The 24,014-nt window shown below is 42.6% G+C and overlaps 2 protein-coding genes across 6 annotated transcripts; one reads left to right on the top strand and one right to left on the bottom strand.

The window, feature by feature from the left end:
* The first annotated feature begins 850 nt into the window (after nt 1–850).
* Nucleotides 851–16,178, top strand: egln1a (egl-9 family hypoxia-inducible factor 1a). 2 transcript variants are annotated; one of them, XM_086122820.1, is made up of 5 exons: nt 851–1,860; nt 7,967–8,086; nt 11,628–11,764; nt 14,897–14,964; nt 15,109–16,178. In XM_086122820.1, the coding sequence occupies exons 1-5, from the start codon at nt 1,162–1,164 to the stop codon at nt 15,162–15,164; spliced, it is 1,080 nt and encodes a 359-aa protein (XP_085978946.1). In that variant the 5' UTR covers nt 851–1,161; the 3' UTR covers nt 15,165–16,178. The 2 variants fall into 2 exon arrangements, with proteins under 2 accessions (XP_085978946.1, XP_085978947.1); XM_086122821.1 differs by lacking the exon at nt 7,967–8,086.
* gpr137ba (G protein-coupled receptor 137Ba) lies at nt 16,028–24,014 on the bottom strand. Of its 4 annotated transcripts, none has more exons than XM_086122818.1 (7): nt 23,366–24,014; nt 20,966–21,015; nt 20,577–20,799; nt 20,341–20,487; nt 20,140–20,268; nt 19,788–19,909; nt 16,028–18,911 (listed from the first exon to the last, which is right to left on the bottom strand). In XM_086122818.1, exons 1-7 carry the CDS (start codon nt 23,729–23,731, stop codon nt 18,797–18,799), a joined length of 1,152 nt encoding a protein of 383 aa, XP_085978944.1. In that variant the 5' UTR covers nt 23,732–24,014; the 3' UTR covers nt 16,028–18,796. The 4 variants fall into 4 exon arrangements, with proteins under 4 accessions (XP_085978944.1, XP_085978945.1, XP_085978943.1 ...); XM_086122817.1 differs by lacking the exon at nt 16,028–18,911 and having other exon boundaries at nt 18,941–19,909; nt 23,366–23,404; nt 23,501–24,014; XM_086122819.1 differs by lacking the exon at nt 19,788–19,909.

The following is a 24,014-nucleotide window of genomic DNA, read 5'->3' as shown; positions in this document are numbered from 1 at the left end:
CTCACTCTCCACTAACCCCTCCTTCAGTGATTTTGAAGACTGTGTCTACGTGCAGTTGTGACAGTGCCAACCTCATTTTGCCCATGGGCGTGCGTGCGCTGACGTCCAAACCCCGTTTACTTAAATAAGGGTACTCGACTGCAACGTTGATTGTGCCAGCATAGTATTGGATGCGTGACAGAATGCAACCTTGACTATTATAGCAAATGCATTTGACTGTTTCTGTAAGGTAGTTGTTGTTGTTAAAATACACAATACTTATAACAAATTGCGCTCTAAAATCACACAAATCCGTGTATTATGACAGAAGGGGAATCTTTGCATGAATATTGTGTCGTTTCGTGAAAGGAATTTTATAAATGCCAGTCAGGAACGAGGACCACACGCTGATCTGACGTCGAGTGTTACGTTCGAGGCCTGCCCTCGGGCTCATATCTCCGAGTGTCCTCAGGATCTCATTGTTGTTTACAATATTTTTAAGATTGTATTTACCCGGCTTCACGAGTAAGATGCCACATTTTGATGCCGTGCTCCAAATATCCCGTCCTTAAAAAATATGCAAGCTTTTATTACATTGTCAGGGAGGTATTAATTATGTCATCAGTGTTTCTTAATTATCTGATGCAGTAATACGTCACAAGAGCGCAAGGTTTTGTTGTCTGTTGCTTGACAAAGAGTCAGTAAGACATAAGTGTATCTTAGATACTTTGTGTATAAAGATCAGTAACAAGCAGTGACATAAATTCACGACTCGCACGTGGTTTCAGCGTCACAGCTTTCCGATGGCACCGAACACAACGCACGGGTTGAGGCGTGGCTTTCACTTGACGTCAGAGCAGGCGGGCTGGGGACAGGCTGGGAACACAGAGCGTCGCCATGCACCACCCGCGTATCCACAGCTAGCTTGTAGAATGCCCCATGAAGACCTCGACACAGGCCGTTTTGCTCGCTACGGGCTATACATTGTCGCGTTATTTCTTAGACTCAACATGTGGAGAGGTAGCGGGTGTTATGGAAGGGACGGCTTTTAAGTTCGACTCCAGGGTTTCGCTCGGTGTAGCGTGGCAAGAGGCGGTGGACCACTTCCAAAGTTGTCGGTTAGCAGGGCGCGTGTGAAGGCTTGGAATTAAAGGCGCCGCGCACCCGTTTTTAGCGGCAAACATGGAGAAGCAGCAAAACGATTTGGAGCGAGAGCGCCAGTACTGTGAACTTTGTGGGAAAATGGAGAACCTTTTGAAGTGCGGTAGGTGTCGGAGCTCCTTCTACTGCAGCAAGGAGCACCAAAAGCAACACTGGAAAGAACACAAACTCATTTGTAAGGAAGTGGACAAGACGCAACCACCTAAACAGAAGCTCGAGCAACCGCCCGGGGATGAGAAGGCGCCAGATAAATGCCCGAAGAAGAACAGCCACGAGCAGGCGGACACCGATGCGCCTTCGTCACAAACCACAAACACGGAGCACCAGGGGGTTGGAGAGCAATTGGCTGAGGATGGCCCCAACTATCCCGCCACACCTAATGGACAAACGACATCTCCACAGAAACTGGCCACGGAGTATGTCATCCCGTGTCTGAACAAGCACGGCATCTGCGTGGTGGACGACTTCATGGGCGAGGAGACAGGGCTGAGCATCCTGGAGGACGTCAAGGCCCTGCATAAAACCGGCCGGTTCACGGACGGTCAGGTGGTCAGCCAGAAAAGTGACTCAACTAAAGACATCCGTGGGGACAAAATCACGTGGGTGGACGGGAACGAGGCCGGCTGTGAGAAGATCCGCTTTCTCACCAGTCGCATGGACGACTTGGTCAGACATTGTAACGGCAAACTGGGCAACTACGCCATCAACGGAAGGACAAAAGTAAGTAGAGAAACAGGTGGGCACTGTCAACCATCCATTTTTCTTTTTTTTTGGCCTGCTTGCATGCTTCAAACCAATAAGCATTAAACAAGTCAAGAAAGTAAGTACCACACTGACTCGCCTGCAGCTTCCATTGCCTCTTCTAACTTTGTCACGTTTCACATCACTAATAGAAACTGTGCAATGCCGCACTCTACTGTAGGTAGATGTGTAACATCAATACGTGGATTCCTAGATTAATAGACACGGCTCGTGTTAGGAAGACAACAGGGCAATGTGACTTCTTACAATGAAAATATAAAACCGCAGGGCATATTTTGGCCATCCTGTTCTTAACAATTACCAAATAAACAACAGTGATTGCTTAGTTAACAGCAACTGGAGAAAAAATAATTTGCAGTAAACTTCAATGCAAAAAGCTTTTTTCGATGAGTAATTGATTAAAGAATCAATACAATAATTGATTCTAACAATCTTTGATAGTGACAGCCGCAGTGTGAATGTGGCTGTTTTTTGCCTGTGACTAACTGGTGATAGGTAACTCTGGCGGCTGGGTGGAGGGGAGAGAAAACCTTTTTTTCCCCCGCATATAATTCAAACTTGAGACCATTTAAGTCAAAATTGGCTTTGTTAATAGACTTCTAAATCATATAAAAATCTTGGAGGCACCATGTATATATTTTTCCTGTGGTTTATAAAAGAGAGGAATGACTCACCTCCAATACTTAGTGCATCTAAACAGTTGCTCATAAAAGTCCGATTTTATGTAACTTGCTGATAATATGACTACACGCACACACACACACCTAACAGGTTGAAAATAAAGATGGAATGAACTTAAAAGGACCTGCACTTATCCTGTCTCAATGTGAAGCATCTGAATGGCTCCCTTGTCACATGTTCTTCAATTGCACTTTTTTTTGTACATATGAGCAATTTTGCTTACCCGCCACTTTTTTGCACCCCTTTTGTAACCCAGTATTAAACACTGAAATAATGGGTGTCTTTTGGTTACGAAAGGCAGGTGTTGTATTACTACTAAGCTGCTGTGAATCTTTAAAACAAGAATATGAGTCATTGACCCCTCAGTCAATTTTAATGTCTGGCACATTCTGTCCTCCATGCAGACAGAAGTTATTTTGAATTGGTGCACCCTCACCAATCTAATAGGTATGCTTGATGTCCAAATAAACAGCCATGCAATATACAGAATTCAACACGTGTAATGCAGTATGTTGTGCATACTTCAAAAGGATCCTTTAGTTGAGAGAACTGGCAAAGAGGAAAGGCTTGATGCGTACACCTCTCTCAGTATAATGCAATCAGAGGCAACAAACTAAATGCCTACAAAACGAGACGTATTCAGGTGCTTGTTTAGTCTTTAGAGGAACGACAACCACCCTGTCCGCAGTGACAAAATATATGTACAAGCAGTAAAGATAAAGGAAAGGCAATGACACGTGTAACAATAACAACAATGCCTTTTGTAAAAGGTTTATACGACCCTTGAGATTTTGATTTTTGACGTAGCTGTTACTATTTTGGACCACCCGAAGTTCCCTGACACTGACACAACCGGGCTAATACAAATCTCATGAACAAATACCATGAAGTCAACACTTTCTTGCTTTTTGGTCTCCGTTTTGATCTTTTTACCACACTGCACAGATTTTTTTTAAACATCTGATTAAATCCTTCCATAAGGAATGGCTTGAATATGATATGAAGCTTAGAAACGGTCAATGGTAAATATTCATTTTGATTTTATACTGCCCAAAAACTTTCAAACCTTCTTACAGGCTTATAAGAAGGTTAAGCCTGTAAGAAGGCTTACAGACCAGAAAAAAAGCCAGAAAAAAGACACTGAATAAATAGTCATCATTGTCCTCTATCCTATTAACATTATAAATGAAAAAAAATGTCTTTACCTGATACTCTATTTTCTATAAACTTTGGTTTCACCAGATGGCAGGAATTATTTATTTTAAGTCTTTTTTTCCCCCTCACATAGCCGTTTTCACGACACACCCACCTCAGACACTCTCGCTGAACATCGAAGATGATCGGTGCATATCCAGGACTTTTATTTATTTTTTTTGTGACAAGATCACAGGCTATATCTCAGTGCTTGTACTAATGGTGCATTTAAAGCTTTTGTTTGGCATGTTTTTCTTTCCACCCTTTTGCTCTTTCACTTAAACTGTGCTTGCTCTGAACCCCAACGTTGGGTGGAGTGTGGCACCATGACCTGGTGTTAAAATTCTCGACCAGTGAGCTGTCGGTGTTCTTTTTGAATCGAAGTTTGCAGTGATTTGATGTAATATATTGTCCTGCAAAACATTAGTGGGGATGGAGTAACGCAGATAACAGATAGCTGCACAATGCTATTTTAGGTTTCTCTCCTTATCCAGTTTCTTTACACCTGGACGCTTCTCGGTAGAAGGCCTCTCAGTAAACACACATTTTGAGTACATGACAAGTGTGCTCAGCCACGCGCCAAACACCGGTGACGATGTAACTTCCTTGCCTATTGCCCTGGATGCCTTGGCAAACACCCGGCTTGGACTGTGACCAGAGAAAATGAGCATGACTTGCACAAATGCGAAGGCCGTCTGTATCAATGGCTCAAAGGGAGCTGACATAATGTAAGCAGGTTTGACATTGGGAGAGACGGAGGAAAAACATACACAAAGCGTGATTTGATGTAATTGTTTCCATTTCCCCTTTTCGCTTGATAACATTGTTGGAGGTTGGCATGTTCTGATAAATACAAAATGTATTTGGTGCCGTGATTGCACTCATGATTCATGAAGTGGGTATGTGACTTTTTCTACCTCAACTTGATTGCACGTTGACCTCCTTGCTTCTCATTACAGTTACAATACAAAGCTGAACTGTCCAGCATTGCAATTTTCAGATGAAGTACAGCAATCATTTAAATGTCAAACACAATCCATTCTGGAACACTCGTTGACCTGAATTGGTCAGCTTTCCAAATGTTAAAAGACCAAACGGTATGAAAACTCCATATCGCTACGCTGCCATTCCATTTCCACTGTACGCACAGCAGGAACAGCTAGTATTCCCTCCCCCCACGACAACTCAATAAGGCTTAATATCAGACTCTTTGAAAGCCGACTCAAGCCAGGGGCCCAATGCATCCCTGGGACCTGTTTTAGCCACGTCCATAAAAACCAGACAACTCGGATGGAAAAAAAAAGATCTCGGCAATTCAGTACTATGTTGTACTCTGTCTTTGCACCCAGTTTTAGGACTCAACGTCAAACATATCTAAAGTATTAAATCCCGTAAAACGACTTTGCAGGTTAACTTGTCGTTCTGTGAAGATTTGAATGCTGTTGTCATTTTTTTTTCTCCTAATTGATAATTATCATTTTCATAGATTCAAATGAATTGTGATTTGTAGCGCTCAATTTAACCCCGCTTAATACTAAGCTTTGAAAGAAAAATGTATCCATTTCTCACACAGGAAATATTTTCTGAATATGATGATTTTATACATTTTGTGAAAGTATATATTTTTTTAATCTAAAAATGTGTGCGTTCCTCTCTTTTTATTGTCTTGTAGTTTGTTGTGCGTCACACAGTCAGTGTCTGTGCACCTGACTGTTCGTCTGAGGAAGTTGACCGTTGACCTAAATTTTATGCATTGTAGAATAAGAAGTCTGTAGGAAGTCATGTGTTACGCGGTCCTCTGAGTGCTGGATATTTCTCTTTAGGTTCCGTGAGGTACCTGTTCCTTCCGCTTCCACGCTCCTCGTCTGTCCATGGCACCACTGTATATAGCACCTTTTCCCCGGCTTATTGTTTGCGCACTGTACAATCAACAGTGCAAAAATACTCCAACTCAAGTACAAAAACCATTGCTCATGTGGTCCTGTTACTCCTTGTGAGTGGTGTGTAGGGCTGTCTGAATGCCACCATTTCAGGGTGGTTACAGCAACGTAGAGTTCCTGCTGATACAATACCAAATTCCTTTTCAGAATGAGAATCATCTTTATTGGCCAAGTATGTAGAACACACAAGGAATTTGTCTCCGGCAGTACAGGCTGCACTAGTATCATCGTAAATAAGGGCATGACAAATAAGTATGGAAGGACATTCAGTAATGGAAGTGTACCGTTGTGGTAGAATACAACACTGTAACAGTTGTGCAGTTGTATTCATCATTTTAGCCTTGGTAAGTATTAAACAAGAAACACTGATGTAGCACCAGCCTGCACAGAAATATCTAAAGAGCCTCATTGTTAAACCACACCAGGCCTATTAAAAAGAGTCTTTATTCAGTGAAATTAGCTCGGCGTTGTCTGGATTAATGATGTCACCAACGCAATTGTTCAACCTGATTATTTTGTAACATTGTGCTTATTTTAACAACGTATCTGAAATTGTGTCCGAAACAAAGCTGTACATTTAAGAAATTAAGAATATGTGGTAGGCTCTTCGATTACAAAGTTAAAGCAGTAAAAAGAAAAATTACAATTGCAGCCAAAGTAAGTTATTTAAGTTCCCGTGAACCTTATTGAACTTTGACTGCAGATGGCATACTGGATATTCTATTATTCAAGCCGTATTCTTACTCCTCTACTACTGCCAAAAGGAAAGTATCACTGACTGATCCAATTACAGAATGTACTCATTTGACTCAGCCACACACGGTTGGACTTATTAATTTGTCTCAGGAGTCACTAAAAAGTTGAATCGCAACACATACAAAAATGCACTTGGATTTCCTAGTGTTTTTGAAACATAGAGCCACCTGTGTGATTACACGATAGAACGAGTTGCTGTTCATGATCGAAACTGCATTGTCTGATTACTGGGCCCGATCCAAATTTAGAGAATTTGGCTTTAGCAGCGATTTGTGCCTGCCTTGACAGTCTAGAACAGGGGTGTCCAAGCCCGGTCCTCGGGGGCCATTATCTTAAATGTTTTAGATGATTCCATCCTCCAGCACGCCCGATGCAAATGATCTAAATTCCTATCAGGCTTCTGCAGAGCTTGCTAATCATCTGATCTTCTGACTCAGGTGTGCGGGGGGTCAACATCTAAAATATGCAGGATTGTGGTCCTCAATGACTGAATTTGGACACCCATGTTGTAGAGCGCAGCTTACCACTTGATCCCTACCTTTATCTTATTTTTTTTCCACCAAGTGTCAGTCATTCTCAAGAATCTGGTTTTTCGAATGTAACTAAATAGCGAACAAGGTCAACCTCATGACGGCCACCTTGGAACGTGAAAGAGCAAGTCGCTGAAAGAAAAGAAAATCTGAAACGGGAAAGGACACTTCAGTGGGGTCCGCTTTTTTGTCATTTCGGAATACAATAGGAATACTGTATGTCATTTCAAATTGACTGCATCTGTTGACTTCTAGGGAAAGAAGTGCAAAACAGCTGTGCGCGTGGAGTTCACACCTTCAGTCACAAACATGCTCCGGGCAGCTCGTGCAGCATGAGCAGAGCTCAAGTGTGGGGAGGTTGGAGGAGGAGGGGGGCGGACCTAAGCGGAGGATCAGCCAGCGATCCTCACGCTCTGCACGTAGCATGACCATTAAAATACAATTCCTTCTGGAATGATGCCAGAAGTCAAAGTTTACTGCAGTTCAGCTCTCGCTTCTGCTTTAGCTCCAGCCATACTCTCTTACAAGTATGTGCACGCATAGGGCAACTTCACTTTTTTGGCATGTTCTTTGCAGTTGTTTTTCCCCAATTAAACTTGCCTCTATTCCTAAATCAGTAAAATAGGTGGCAAGCGTGTGCAGCCATAGCAAAGCTTACGCTCGTGTCCTTGGTGTGAGGAGGGTTTTTTTTCCCCCCCTGTCCTTGGCTATCTACACTAAATAATTGCAACATACGTCTTGAGTTAAATGTTTTCTTTTCCACCACCAAATTTTGAACGGTGCAAATGTATTTACCCGTCTATCTAAGCCACTTCACTCTTATGGTTATGACTTACTGGTCTCTACATTCTAATATCACCTTTGCCTGATACTGGAGGGAAATTTGTTTTATGCCTCGATATTGTCTGCATGTACATATTTTTTATTTTACCCTCATTATCATTTTGATCTTCTTGTTTTTAGGCAATGGTAGCTTGTTACCCTGGGAACGGGACCCGTTACGTGCGCCATGTGGATAACCCCAACGGCGATGGACGTTGTGTCACATGCATATATTACCTTAATAAAGATTGGAATGCCCAGGTATGTGAAACTGATTGGGGTGGGGGGGTGAACATACTGATAATAAATCGGATGTTGGAAATTGGAATAATCTACTGTATGAGTATGCTGGGGTAAAAGCATGAGCTAAAGGAGTGCACCCAAACAGTATTGTGAGCAAACCTTGAGCTGGTATACTATACAGTACTGCAAAGTACTCCAACACATGCGGGCCATTGATTGTGATTGAGATTGGCAACGTGGGCCATCAAAAATAGATTTTTCACACAAATTCAGTTATAGTTATAAACATAGGAACTCTAATGGAAGTCGATCAAACCAAAATGTTTCAATTTAAAATTTTCAAATCAATTCAACAAACATTTGCGCACTCTAACTCCAAACAACACAAGCGATTATCGAGTCGTCCTCATGTGTCTTCATATGCAGTCATTTGTTTAAGCTTTGGGTGGTAAAACATTTTCGTTGTGGTGTCCTAAGGTGTTTCCCACCTTAGCAGTCACAAGTTTACTGCATAATTGGCAAATTGTTGTATTTTGCTGTATATCTGAAGTCGTGTAGCCAAACCACCACCACACGACAGAGGTAACTCCCCTTTTAGACACTAAATCCTCATTTAGTCGACAAAGTCGCTCTCTGACATTGTTGTAAGATCGACTGCCCGAAGCACCTCACCAGGGAGGCTTCCAGGAGGGATCCTAGCTAGATGCCCGAGCCACCTCATCTGGCTCTTCTCAATGCGAAGGAGCAGCCACTCAACTCTAAGACCCTCTCGGATGACTGAGATTCGCCCAGAAACCCCGCGGTGGCGTCTCATTTTGGCCGCTAACATCCGGGATCTTGTTCTTTTACCCCTGACCTATAGGCGAGGGTAAGAAGTAAAGAACGTAGATCGACCGGTAAATCGAGAGCTTTCCGTTTCACCTCAGCTCCTTCTTCACCACGACAGACCAATATCAAGTCTTGAATAGTGAAAATCCACAATTGACATCGCTCATAAAAAGGTGTGTAATTGCCCGCAGATGCCACAGGATGGCGGCAAAGTACTAATCTATTAGACATGGCTATAGCCTGAGTACAAAAACAGCGAGTGTTTTTTGGGTTTGCGGGAGAACACTGTACTCATAAAAAGTTAGTCACTGTTTGTCTTCCGTAGGGCGTCATGAAGTAAGCACATTAGCGAACGGCAACCCTGTCAGTGACTGAGCCTCAATGTTGTTTTATTCCACAGCCAACAGTGTCACTACGTGCAGCCTGCTTGTTGATAATCCCTTTAAAAAACGATCCTGCTTATCCAACAACATCCAAATGGCCACAAGATCCCCTCACATTTAGTGACTTATTCTCACTCTTCAGTGCTTCAGCATGAGTGCAGTGTAAAAGAAAATATAGTTCAGTATGGCAAAGTGTTTTCCGCACCTACATTCTGCTGCTCCATTCGAAAGTGGCATCAGTTGTGGGTCAGTCTTGGCAGCTTCATGGTGACCACTCATGGCCGTGACTTCGGTCTGTCGGAGTATTCAGTATCTGAATGCTGTGTTTGTGCCCTGTGCATCAGGTGGACTCCAGGTCTGCCCCCATGCTAATCTTTGAGGCTGTTATGCCATCGCGATTGTTATGTTGACGCACAGGCTTTAATTATTCCAATGAACCGTGTTCAGAAACCGGGTTTGACTCAACACCCTAAAAAATTCTTACCATACATCGTTTTATTCAACACAAGGCAGTGAATTATTGAAGTTTATAGTGTCTTCAAAATCACGTTAGTGTTCTCCTGAACGACCACCATTTCCTGGACACTGTTTAAGTCCCATATACTGTATGTACACTGTCATCACTTAAAGGTGTCACATCCAGACTTAACACTCCAGCCCCAAAGTATGAAAAAAAAATGAGGGTGAGGAACAAGTTCTTGTGTTTTACAGTTACACAGTCCTTATTCACTGGAACATGTCGTAATTTAGTTTAGTACTGTATTGCACCTTATACACAATAATAGTTCCGTCGAAAGTAGTGAAGAATTGTTGTTAGAAGGTTTGACGATTCAGTAAATCTGCATTTGTTTAGTTATAAAATCAGCTTCACTGTTTGAAACAATCTTAGTAATGATGCACTACTGATTAAGGTTCAACACAGAAAAGCGGCATGGTTGAAAAACACATTTCTTTGTAGGAAAGAAATGATCCAGTCACCTTCATGAAATCTTTTATCAGTATTGGACAAAATTGTTTAAGTTTAAAAAAAAAAAAAAAAAAAAAAGGTAAAAATCTTGCTAAGAAAAAAAAAGTCTGACTGTATTTGGAGAAACAGTTCCGCCGATCTGAACCAGACAATCAGATCTGGGTGATGGCTCTGCCGATAGCCAGTCTCGATCTGATACCTCAGCAATCTATTATGAAGAATAAAAGAGCACACCAAAGTGTTAATTGTCTTATTTACTTGTGTATTATATTAATTTGTGAATAGGGATCTCAACAATATCATTTTTATCCGATGTTGACCAGGTCAGGGTCACGGAATATGCCCCCATTTCCGATCACATGATTGGATCAGGAGAGCTCTGCTTGGTGACATGAGTTAACAAAAGTGGAAAAGGCTGCTTGACGCACATGATGACACAGGTGGACAAAAGTACTTGGACGCGGCTGCAGACTGCGTTGAATTTGATTTCCATTGCGTCACGTAATTCTGGTGAAAATTGCTTTTGTGAGGATACGCAAAGCAAGAGACATGCATGCGAAATGAATCTTTGGATAACAATGCTTTCTTGAACCTATTTGATGCTCATTTTACATGTTGCTGTGAATTACACTGAGATCTTATGTGTTATACCGAAGCTGATATGTAGAGCGCTTTTTAAGAGTTCTGTTTTTGCCACAATTTTGGTCAAAGTGCAAAATGTACAATCCTTGTGATTTATGCAACATTTAGGGTTCCTCTTCATAGTAGAGAACCCCGTGTCCGGACACTGGCGCGTTAAGAACTTTGCTTAACCTGTTGCGTGTTGCTTTAACAAAAACAAAAAATGGACCCTTCTCTTGCCCTTATTGACCCACTTGTGTTGGTTGAACCTTGTCACACTGTCGCCATGCTCGCTTTGGTGAAAGACAAAAAAAAAGTACAAATGAGCAGGCGTGCAAGTGTGCGTGTGAAGAAAGGGGCCTATCATATCAGGACGGCACGCTTGCAGCAATCTGCTTTTTCACTCTCCAGGTCCTTTATCCAGCCACAGCAGTTTTCCTGTAGGTTATTCTTCCTATCCCTCCACAGGAAAGCCATCCCCCGCTGCTGTTTCCTATCTTGAACTTTCCTCTGAGCCCCTGGACTCATTGGAAAAGCCTTTCCCCTCACATTGGCGTCCATCTGAAGCCGTTTGGGGATATCACAAGGGGCTCATAAAAGAGACCCCTTTTCAGGCAACATCATGCGACATGACCTTTGAACTCGGACAGACAATACAGATGCAACAGCACGCACCGCTGAGCACGGGCTTTTGCTTCATCGCTTTTGTCCCGATGCGTGAACTTAATAGAGACGTTTCTTCCTTGTTCTCATCTTCCAGGAACACGGCGGCCTTCTTCGAATCTTCCCAGAAGGAAGTGACCAAGTTGCCGAGATAGACCCCAAATTTGACCGTCTACTTTTTTTCTGGTCAGACAGACGAAACCCCCATGAGGTTCAGCCTGCTTATGCTACCAGGTGAGCTTCAACTGTGGGTCAGGGAAAAGAACTGAAACAAATTGACCCGTCGTCGTGTTTTGTCTAGCGCAGTGAGAGATTCTGAGGAGAACTTTGACCAGTTTCACTCACTCGATCTGAAAATGATTAGTTCCCTACAAATAATGTAGTTTATCCATCTGTCTATGCCAGTTACCAACGTACCGTGACTGGCAGAGCAATTAACGGCTCTTTTGCGAGATGGCAATGAAAAATGTGTCCACTTTTTGGCTCAAGAAAGGTTGGGAAACACGTGTCATTCCCACGAGGCAATTTGTAACACGTCTGGGAACACTTGACACTCAAAGCCCACTTCTTTTGTTCGTCGTGTAGCCGCTTCCCGTCCAGGCTCAAGCATTTCCATGCTCCAGTTCTTAGTGATAACCATGACTTTGCCGAATACAAAAAAAAAAAGAAAGATGTTAAATAATCCACCAAAGTCAAATCCTAAAGTGGTTTTGTGTACAGTCTGAATCATACAAGTGTGTCGAAAAAAGCAAGTAAATCTAAATGTGCTTACCCTATAATAATAACTTTCCTCATCCTTGTGACAGTCTTTATTTCCATATACATCTTCTGTGTCATCGGCGTCATCTTATAGGAGGAGAGTGAAATGTTTTCCAATCGTCCAGGCCCGAAATTTCAGTTCAGTTGTTCCATGGAACATGGTTATGAAGCGATTTGCAGAAACATCTAAAACAGACATTCCACCGATCTGATCGGCAGTATTGCATGTACATTTTGTTCATTTTTGCTGTCAGCTGTAATGTCATCACTCGCCGAGCCGCAACTGAGATATTACAGCTGCTGTGTTGATCTCTGGTGAGCTGTCGCAGATGAATTTTGGCAGCTACTGACATGTAACGGTGGTATTATTTTAATTCTGCTTTGAGACATGGAGATCGTGTTGCTGTGCTCCGTGTGAGAGTCTGCTAATCGATAGCCGTACTGCTTTCCGTTCTGGGATTATGCTGCAAATAGAGTGCCTCAAATGAGTGACTTATCAAATGTATCGATGTCCCCAAACCGCCGGGCCGCGGGTCATTTGCTACCGGGCCGCACAGAAAGAATAAATAATTTCAGAATCTGAAAGATGTTTTATTTTGAAAAATTACTGGAGTCTCTCTTATATCAGTCAGTATAACAGTATGTCACTTGACGCAGGTGAATGCGCGCTTCTCTGTCAAGTGATAGGTTACCGCATGAAAAACAAACGTCTTTGAAAGGGGAAAAGGCCCAGCCAGGAGACAGAAGAGGAGCCTACGACTTTCGAGAAAGAGAAGGCTACATTTCATAGACAGTATCGGGAGTCCTATTTCAAATACAGCTTTATCTCAACGGGAGATTCCCACGCGCCAAGCCCACTCTGCATAATAAGCGGAGATGGTGAGTCATATTTTTCATGCACTTTTTATTTGCCGCGTATGTTATTTTGAAGGCACGCTTAAATGTTACCTTAGCGACCAGAGAACGTTGCGACCAGATAGGATGTTCCTCGTGTCATGATTCGTGTTTATTATTATGTTTTGAAAATACCTCACTTTTCATGCAGGTCATGTCATATTATACTGTTGTATCTATCCGGCCTTAAAAGGCCGGTCCCTGAAAATATTGTCTGACATGAAATCGGTCCGTGGGGCAAAAAAGGTTGGGGGCCTCTGTGTTAAATCGAATGTCCACCATTAATATGTCTATGATACAACGTCAGCGTCTCACTTCACTTGATACTTAAATGGACATTTGTGACATGTTCTGATCAGTGATTTTATTTATTTATTTTAAATGGGTGATCGACCCCAAATTTGCTGATTGTGTAGTCTAATTTAAAATAGGACAGTCCAAATTTGGAGTAGATTATAGTTGCCCACGGATTGGTGCAGTTATTGATGAGAATCACCACGTGCATAAATGCAGTGAACCGAAAGACTTGGAACAATCCGCAAAGTCAAAAGCCCAAGGTGCGCTTGTGTACGTGTCAAATTATCAATGCGATCCTTCCTCCCACCAGCTCTTCATGACCGCCTTGCGCAATACAAATAAACAAAGATGTGAAACAATCCATAAAGTCAAAGCCCAAAGTACACTTGCATACTTGTATGATCAACGTGGTCATCCCTCACAGCAGTTGAAGTGATGACTGCCACGCTGCACGACAGAAATAAACAAGACTCAATATGACCACAACAGCACAGTGTGAGTATGCCGCTTAGATGCAATCTCGCAAAACTGAAAAATAGAGGTATATCATTTGAAGTCACTTTAAATGTCATCTTTTTCAAATATGTATTTGGAATTAAAGCCCCCCACCCCCTGTTGTTCATGCGTAATGATGTACAGATGAAAGTCCTCCGGATTTTCACATTTTCGTGAAATTTCTTCCGGAAAATTGAGGGAAAATTGCCTAAAATTAATCCGGCTATTAGTTGACAACATTGAACGAACACGCGTTTGAGTTCGTTGTTTTACTTTCAAGAGCGTAGCCATGTTGAGGCACGAACACTAGTAACAGTAACACCCCTCACCTCGCAATCTCATGGCCTCGCCATATCTCGGAGATTTAGACATTTTGGCGAGAACGGAAGCCACAGAGGGTGCACGTGTGCACACAAACGGCAGATTAATCATTGAATGTCGAGTATTTGAATAGCGGTTTGTGTAAACTAATTCATGTGTGATCGGCCAGGTACGGCCCCAGCGCAATGTTCAAACAGGTAGACAGGCAAGCTGACATACGTGCAATAGACGCGAGTGTTAGGAACACTTTCAAGTGGTCAAGGCTTAAGGAAGAGGACTTGAATGGAGATTTTTTTTGTCCGACTACATTAGAAAGGTCGACAAACCTGGTAAGTCAGTTAAAATGATATTTGTATTTTCAGGAAAGTCCACTTTCATCTCTAATGATGCCATCAGGTCTCAGGTCATGAAAACCAGTGAGCAAATGTCATAACTCGGCTATCATGACAAATTGTAGCTTTAGAATCATGTCAAATGTTCTCACATGCTAACTGACGTATCGCTTTGACCCGAGTTGCACCTCGCCGACAAACTGCGCACCCCTACTCGCGCCCGGCTTCTCTTTAGCGGGGAATCAGTGCTCCCATTATGTCTCTGCAGGTATGCCATCACCGTGTGGTATTTTGATGCAGATGAGCGAGCCAGAGCTAAAGAAAAGTACTTAACAGGTAGGCATGGACGTGCTTTTCAAGCCCGTTTGTCTTCTCTGTCTTCCCAAATGACTGTTGATCAAATCCTCTACTCTAGGAACACTTGTGATAAATGTGTGTGTGGGGGGGTTTCTTTTCATTTGTTTTGCCCCGTGCGTTCAGGTGCAGGAGAAAAAGCAGTAAAGGTTGAACTCGGCAAGCCATCCGATCCCAGCTAATGCAAAGACCGCGCCAGCTCCAGGCAGCCAATAAGTGCTCTGTCCCCAGAAAGTGGCCCTTAGACAGCATGTGTGTGTTTTACATGAAGCGGCGGGAATCTGATTGTGGATGGTTTTGGAAGAAAAAAACGAGCATACGCAGTCAAGTGCGTTCATATTAAGTCAACCTTGACAGCCCAACGGACTTTGAATGTCATGCCATTGTACCGAAAGGGATGGTGTGTCTTTTTTTTTTTTTTTTTTTTTTTACTTCCCTCCCCTGGCCAGCCCATCGTCTTTTTACAAAGATGAACATTTGCACCACAACCGACACTTTCACACAACTGGCAGGAATCAAGCTCATCTCTCAGTGGATTCCTTCAAGGTACAGCGTACTGCATCAACGCCATGCATTATGCTTTTCACATGGAATCATCGTTTATATGCTGCTGTCTGGAAAATGTGCTTGAGTTTGCAACAATTAGGAAACAGATGGATTAAAACCACATTTATCCTGACAGAACCACAATGGTCTTAGTTTGTATTTCTTGTCCTCTTCATCAAATAAGCTGGATGGTGTCACCACTCCAAGAAAGCAAATCTGGTTTTTGATGCCCCCTGCGGGACGTCAATGGTATAGCACTCATTGATTTCTTTTGTTTTCATATGTACCTTAATGCATTAATTTCCATATAATGGAAGTTGAATTACAAAAGGTCACAAATTAATTTCGTCAAATCTGTCTTAAAGTGTCTGTCGCTACTGTTTTGCATATTGAGTATTGAACCCGTTTTGTATAACTTTAAAAAGACCCGAATGAGAAATGAGGGGGAGATTTTGTAGTGTTTCCTTCATTTGGCGACGAATCAGCAGCCAGAAATATCTTCAATGAATCAGTAGACAGTATTTAATTTGTCCATTTGTAGCACAATTAAAATTTCAGGTACAATCTGTATGCATATCTCTATACAATTTGGACTTCAGCCTGATGATAATCCTGTAGTGTCAATAAAATGAGTGAATTTACAAAGCAAATATGGCCTGTTGGTCTTATTCCTCATCCCAGATCACTAGACACTGTTCTAATAAACTTGATGAACTGAATTGTTGCAGTGGTGTAGAATCACATGGCTATGTCAAAAAGGTTTCTAAAAGTTTAGCTGTAACACTGTAAAAAGAAGAAAAAGCTCTCTGATGTGCATTAGGGTTTTACACCACTGCAAATTACAATAAACATTGTCAAATGAATACCTCTAACAGTGCTAATCCAATGACTATTGAATACTTGTTATACAATCTGTCATTACATTGCGAAAGTGTGCTTAATATGAGCAATGTGTGTAACAGGTGCATCTCAATAAATTAGAAAATGGTGCACAATATTATTTCATTCATCTGAAGCAGGTGAATCCAGAACACAGTATGTTTGTTGAATGTAGTTAACCAAATTTAATCCTAAAGGCTTCTTCAGTTGTAATTGCATTTATGGACTCACAAGGTGCTCTCAGGCCCACGGTCGGCAACATCAATTTCAAACATTTCCAATTATCTAGCCACCGTTCTTATGCCGCTGGTCAGCCATAATCCACACCATGTATGCAAGGCATTTGCAAATTAGGTCCGGAACCTTTTGCCACAGATGAAACCATAGTACCTTTCGACATCAACTGGCTTTTCACATGTATCTCCACCACTGATGTAGTCAGGAAATGACTCGGGTCAGGTCAAAACCAACCTCACTTTGGACCAGGTGTGTGTGATCTATTTTAATAAATATTTCTCAACCAAAAACATGGCTGTGCTATGGGTTCACCGGTCTTCCCTACTATGGCCAGCATGTACATGGAATAAGTGGAAAGAAAAACACTGGACTTAAGAGGAACAAAGCCCAGCCTCTGATTTAGGTATGCTGACGACCCTCGGGTTAAGAGCAAAGACTGTGAAGTAGATTAGTCTAGACTGAACACATAACTGGACCGAAAAAATACGTTTCACTCAAGAAAGCATCGAAGACCATTTTTGGTCTGCTAAGTGCTCGGGTAAAAATGGAAACCTCAACATTTAGGTCTACCAACAACCTACCAACCTTCACTTTGAATCTCATCACCCACTGGAAAACAAGCTAGGGTAGCACAGAAGATCCCTACCAGTGCCGTGTAGTGAGGAGTGCAGTGACCGCTACATTGTAGAGACCAAGCAGCTGTTACAGGAGGCCTCTTTGGCACTTCAGTAGATAGGTGACTCGAGCTTGAAAAAGGCTCCACGGCCATGTGTCAAGCTTTCTGGCAGCCATTAAATATCTCAATTGAGAATATACAGTATTGTGATGGTTACTGTACAGCCGAGCGAGCTTGAAAAATTAAGAATCGACAAAAGTTCTCCAGAAATTTTCAATAGGCGCCGTGACCCGGATACACAAGCGTGTGGCACAACACTGGTGAGCAGCTTCTTCAGTTCAAGAGTCAGAAGGCCATTTGCATCTCAAAGAGAAGGGATAGCCCTTTGAGGACAACAACGTCCACGTTTTGGATCAGGACTGCTAGCTTGGAAGAGGTGTAAAGCGCTATCTCTAAGCACACTTGTTGCGATGAGCTGGCAATAGGGCGGGTGAACAATCCGTTGATTTGCAGGACCGTCTTTTACCAGCCACGATGGGCAACAAGAACAACACCCTGTTGTGACCACTTACAGGGGAACTCCTACTGTTGGGAGGCATAAATATCACACCAAGAAATTTTAGAACAGAAGAAGCTTTTCAGGTTAAAACAGAAATGTCTTTAACCAACAAGAAGTCCAGTTGCTTGGAATCAACCTTTGCAGTTTATTGTGACCTAGGTGACTGAGAATCGACAGATTTATTTCAGTACAGTATTTCAATTCAAAAGTGAAATCCTTAAGACCATATCCCACTGAGGGGCGAACTTTTGCAAGCGAGCGAATGTTGATTTCTCGTCAGTGAATGTTGATTTCTTCTCAGGGTTCATTCAAGGTCACAAACGTTCTCCAGACGATAGGCAGCAGCTTTAAGATCAAACTGTTGATGACCATCAAAATGTCTTTGCAACCTTGAACAAATGCTGACGAAAAATCAATATCAGCTACTTGTGCAAATACTTTTTGGTTGAATGAAGTTCAGTTTTGCTTTTTCAGCTGAACTCCTGAAATATATTTCTGTATTTACTGGGATGCACCTGTTTGTGACTACATGCAAAAATACTATCCACCTTTTTAGTCGTTTGTGTCCATTTAGCACAAAAAATACGTGCGGTTAAAAAAAAAAATCTAACAAAAAAGAAAACGATTTACTACAATCGATTTGACTGTTTTGATTATTTAAACTAGTCTACCTATATTAACAAATCCGTATGAAAAGAAATACACATAGATAGAGATATAGTGCATAATGCAAAAGGTCAGGAAATATATTAATCAGATATCAATATAAACAGAAAAAAAATAGCAGGAATGTTGGGCCCTGTTTTGACATAGATTGTGCAAATCGTCTTCCCATAAGTGGTCCTTCATACCCTGGCACGTTTCTAAGTTCTTTTCCAGAACTGACGTGAATGTATCGAGTCCAGTGTGCTTCACGAGGATGATAACAGTGTGCAAAAAAAAACATTTGGAGTCAAGAAAGTCATTTTGACCTCATATCAGTAATGGTTGAGCTCTTCTGGGGGAGGCGGAAGGTGGTAAATGTCATCTCCTCCGACATACGCGCTGATGCTATTGCTCTGGCTCCCCCACTCGTAACTGTCGGCAGCCAAACTGATACAAACACAAAAGGATGCCATTAAGTCAGAGGTGGACAAACCTTGGTACTTAAAGGCCACATTTGATTTTTAAACCGACAAATGGTTTCAAACTTTGATTGGATTATCATTTGTAATGTAACTAAAAGGGGAGTTTGCGTTTTTAGATTCAGAACTGACGCAAAATTCGTGGCACGTCTTCTCAACAGGTGCGTTTATCACCTGTTTTCAATTCTTAATTGATAGCACATCCCAAACAATAAAACTTCATACATTTATTGTTATCAGTATAGTAGCATTCCATGACGAATAAGTCATACAACCGACGTAGCGGCCGTTGCTAACATTGGCTTGTTTACAGTGCTAATGCTAACTTGGTATTGCTACCTTAATAAAGTAAAGCTACATTTTGATCTGGCTAGCAATTTTACAACTGCAACCTCCCCCTATCAATCAATGAATTGAATTAGTACTTCAGCTCATAACGTGCATTTTCAGTGCATTCTTTATTCACAAATAAATGAAAACAAATGGGAAAAAAACAACATTTCAATCAACCAGTTTTAGGGAAAAAACTGCTCAATGAGCCGGAGCAGAACAGGCCATGTGTCGCCTACACTCTAGAATTTGTCGAGCCCGTGCATGACACAAGTCTTCCTATTCCCACATTTTTTTAAGGAATGATTGGATTGGATTGGATTGGTTCATTGTCATTACACATTCATGCAACGAAATTTCACTGAACAGGCACGCTCTGCACAAGAAACATGAAAAACAATGACGAACATGGGATACAGTGCAAAGGGCCTGTCGGTACTCGCTATGTAAAGCGCCCCGAGATCTTAGTACAGGAAAGGAAACCACTAGGGAGGGAGAGGTTTGACTTTTAGACCTGGCTTGGATGTTCTGAGGCATGACGCTCCATGCAAGGTCATCGTCACTGTCGTAACGTCGAGGGTTGTCAAAGAAATATGCCCTGGAGGAGAAGACATGACTGGGAAGCCCAGAACCGGTCTGCAAGACAGGATAGACCCACACTTCTTGTTCTCTTGTTTTTGCAATGAGTCATTACTTACAATCTGCACTTTCTTCTACTGAATGTCGTGTGGATTAACAACTTCCTTTTCTTCTGAGGATTAAGCTTCCAGTATTGCACAATGTAAAAGTGTCATCTGCTTTGTGGCCATGAACTTTAATGCCTGCAAGATGCAAAAAGGAAGCAATGGCACAACCTCATGACTCACCCTGTCCAGGTTGGGCTGGCGGACTCTGAAGAAGAAAACTACGAGAGAAGTGGGGAGCAGCTCCCAAACGAACAAGATCACCCCGAAGACGACGTAGCCTGTGTCGCCCAGAGTGGACTGTAAATCTGCCTGAAAGAAAATACAAACGCTGAGAATTTACCCAGTTTGAATTTTTGCTATTTGATTTTGCTTGAGCCTTACCTGGTCAGAAACATTGTACCAGTCGTAGTCGAAGGAGTTGATGCTACTATTGGAGAGTCCGAGGACCACCAGGTTGTAGCAAGCCCTGGATGTGTACAGGAGGATGACAATGGCTCCTATAGCGCTCACCTGGCACACCGACGTGCCCTGCGCAGTAGCAAAAAGGACATAAAAACCAAAATGCCACTCGACATGCAACTCATCCACGTTGTTAAGTTCCGCCTCTCATTTCTCACCTTGGATTCCAGATAAATGTTAGCGAGGGACATCTTGGCGATCTTGTAGAGACACAGTGAGAGCGAGACAGCGCACAGGACAAAGAGAGTGTCGTTGATGGCCACCCTGACCAGCACCACGGTGCGGGCGTCGGCAGACGACGTCCTCACCAGCATGGCGCACACCAGGTTGACGGCTAAAAACAGCACGCTCATGAACAGGAAGACAAGGTACAGTGGCAGCCTGCAGGGACACAGTGACGAAAGATTCACTTTGTTGTTCAGGCTCAGGTTCTTGCCCTCTCGCAGCAGTGTAGACACGAATGGCTATTTTGTACTAAACAGGACACAACTCTTATGAGGGGTTTATTTTGCTTCTCACATGACTAAATCCAAATGTAATGACTTACCTGTACCTCAGGAGTTCTGGTGCATATTTGGACTTGGCTTTGAACACGACCTGCAGTGAGAAAGAGTGAATGTGTACTGTAAAATGCGTCATGTTGTCGTAATACAAACAGCCATGTTCAGCTTTCCATTCACATTCCAGCAAAAAATGAAAATCACCAAACAGGAAGCTTGCTGTTTTACACTTTATACCACACACATTTACTACTCCTGCTAAGAATAAGCCTTAGTTAGCAGACCGGGAAGCTATTGTTTGATACGCGAATTATGTAAGCAGATGAGGAATGAGTCACTCCATCACACCGAATAGCTGATTGGAACCAAGTGTGTTATCTCACAGGCACCTCGGTAGGATGACTGTTGTCAATACATTGATTAAAATAGAACCCTCAGTGTATTCAATTTTTCATCAGTCAGGATGTGGACAGTTACACATACGGCACGCTACATTAGGTACACGTTTACAATCTAACGAGAGCCTATAAATTAAATATAGCATATTCAAGAAGTAACCGTGCCACTGGTGTAATTTTTAGTAAAATAGTATTTATTAATCAAATTCAAGCTTTAACATTGACATGCTACTCCCCTACTACATACTAGATCTTTAATTGCTCAGGGTGGAATGGGACACCACATTTGCAGTTCGGGACAGAGATTCGTTTTAAAGTCAAGGTTCAGTTCATATTTCATATTTAGTACAGTACAGGAACTAAATGCAAAACAAGCTGCTTATTTAACTACATGAGAGTAGATTTGACTACCTTTGTTTTAAAACATTTATTTAGGTGCCATTATCTAATTACAGATTTTTATCTATTTTCCTATACTTATGTACTTATATACCGTAGTTATTAACGCATGTTAATAATTATATATAAAATATGTTTATCAGTTTGAACTTTAAATATCTTGTCGTTGTAGTCTATCCAAGTGAATATAGGTTGAAAAGGATTTGCAAATAATTATATTCTGTTTTCCATCCATCCATTTTCCAAACCGCTTGATCCTCACTAGGGTCGCGGGGGGTGCTGGAGCCTATCCCAGCCATCTCCGGGCAGTAGGCGGGGGACACCCTGAATCAGTTGCCAGCCAATCGCAGGGCACACGGAGACGAACAACCATCCACGCCCACACTCACACCTAGGGACAATTTAGAGCGTCCAATCAGCCTGACATGCATGTTTTTGGAATGTGGGAGGAAACCGGAGCACCCGGAGAAAACCCACGCAGGCCCGGGGAGAACATGCAAACTCCACACAGGGAGGCCGGAGCTGGAATCGAACCCGGTACCTCTGCACTGTGAAGCCGACGTGCTAACCACTGGATACCGGGCCGCCCATATTCTGTTTTTATTTACATTTTTTTACACAACGGCCCAACTTTTGTACAAGGGTCTGGTCGAAACTTCTCAGTAAGCTGCAGTAATATTGGTCGTTAGTCACAGAGGATAAAGAATCTATCCCTGTGAGCATCATTATAATAATAATAATAGATTTTATTTATAAGTGCCTTTCAAGACACCCAAGGACACTTTACAATAACAAAAAACACAAAACAATACGGGTTGAGCAGCGGTAGCCAAAATAGTCTACATGTGTTGCTTCACCATTTGTGTTCATATATTTGATGCTTAGAGTTTTAATATCACAACACTGATGGTTTCATTAACCCATCTATGGTGTTTAGGATTGTTTGTCATAGCATTAAGCTAAACAGACGTATGTAAAGCAGAGCAATGTGGTTGGCTTAAATCCAAAATATGTACTTCTCTTTGTATTATGGTTTGTTTGACAGTATACTTAAAATGGCAATAATCTCCAGGACTTTTTTTTTCCTATTATTTTCTAGCTGCTAAATTGCTACTTGCTGCGAAGCGAGTTAAGGTGACTTCACTACCACTGTGCAGCGCCACCATGCTTACAAGTCAAAGCAAAAAAATAAAAATAAAAAGTCAGCCGAACGGCAGCTCACATCTCGAAAAACAGAAATTGGGTCATTTGTTTCTCGAGGAACCTCTGCCTTGTTTTTTGATGAACACTTACACCTACTATGCCACTGTCATTTAATGTGGCTCATAAAGTGATGCTACATGGAGTGTTACATATTTTTCTATGTGACATGGAGTGTTACATATTTTTCTATGTGGTGTGAAAAGTATTACAACAACCAGTGTAAGGTGTTTCAAACTCGTTGCCCCTTTCGTGTAGCTGTCGAAAATAAGAAAACATTAGCAACACCTCTTGGTTCAACACAGTGCAGCTCTGCCTCAGTACAACCACATTAGACTGTGCAGGTGCACCAAAGCGTGCGTGTGTGTGGCTTCTTCCAGTCATTTCAGATCACAATTAGACATTTTGTCTGCATAACCCCTTCGCAAATGTCAGCTTGGTTGCACTCACCTGTGCAAAGTAGAGGTTCATGAGACTCAGTGTGAAGAACTGCAAGCACACGGGGAAGCAGTATAACAGCCAGAAGGGAAAAGGCCCCAAAGTGTTGGCCGTCACAAAGTTCTTGAAGTAAAAGGAGAAGAGCACCGTGCGCAAGGCCGACCACAGCAGGCATAGGAAGAGGAACACGGTCTGGTAGCTGAAGCGCTTGTGCCGGTAGCGCAGCACCAACCACAGTTGGACGTAGATGAAGATGAAGAGCAGCGAGTAGAAGGCGCTGTAGACCACCGTCAGACCCAGGGTCACGTAAGGGGGCACGGCCGGCGTGAGAGTAGGCAGGGGGAACGACTCCCGAGCCCCCTCCGCGGGGGCCTCCATGAGCTGCGACTCCGGGAGGAGGAGGAGGAGCCGGCTTCCAACAAGCGACCGCGTCAAAATCTGCTCAAACCGGCGCAGCCGAAGCGACTCAACGCGCACGATGACGCAATCAAGAGGAGGAAAGCGGCGGTGGAGGAACGTGGCTCACTCCCTGAGCCTGACACAATTGCAAGCACATGATCGGCGCTAAGGATGGCCGCTCGCTGTCGGAGCTGGACGGGCTGCGGCTCAGAAGCAGCCCGGGACCATAGCCTGCTGCGGTCACCCTCCTCCGCCGGATGGC

The sequence above is a fragment of the Hippocampus guttulatus genome, chromosome 10 (genome assembly GCF_054856545.1).
Source record: "Hippocampus guttulatus isolate MCC_2025c chromosome 10, RoL_Hgut_1.0, whole genome shotgun sequence".
Taxonomy (NCBI): Eukaryota; Metazoa; Chordata; class Actinopteri; order Syngnathiformes; family Syngnathidae; genus Hippocampus; species Hippocampus guttulatus.
This window is presented reverse-complemented; position numbering and strand designations above follow the sequence as displayed.

Bases quoted from the DNA above. Each gene is read 5' to 3' on its own strand.
- gpr137ba (XM_086122815.1), bottom strand. From the start codon at position 23,731: ATGGAGGCCCCCGCGGAGGGGGCTCGGGAGTCGTTCCCCCTGCCTACT. The intron at 21,016-23,365 runs GTGAGTGCAACC...TTCTCACTGCAG, and splicing joins TGAACCTCTACTTTGCACAG to GTCGTGTTCAAAGCCAAGTC. The intron at 20,488-20,576 runs GTGAGAAATGAG...GCTACTGCGCAG, and splicing joins ACATTTATCTGGAATCCAAG to GGCACGTCGGTGTGCCAGGT.
- egln1a (XM_086122820.1), top strand. From the start codon at position 1,162: ATGGAGAAGCAGCAAAACGATTTGGAGCGAGAGCGCCAGTACTGTGAA. The intron at 11,765-14,896 runs GTGAGCTTCAAC...ATGTCTCTGCAG, and splicing joins CAGCCTGCTTATGCTACCAG to GTATGCCATCACCGTGTGGT. The intron at 14,965-15,108 runs GTAGGCATGGAC...CCGTGCGTTCAG, and splicing joins TAAAGAAAAGTACTTAACAG to GTGCAGGAGAAAAAGCAGTA.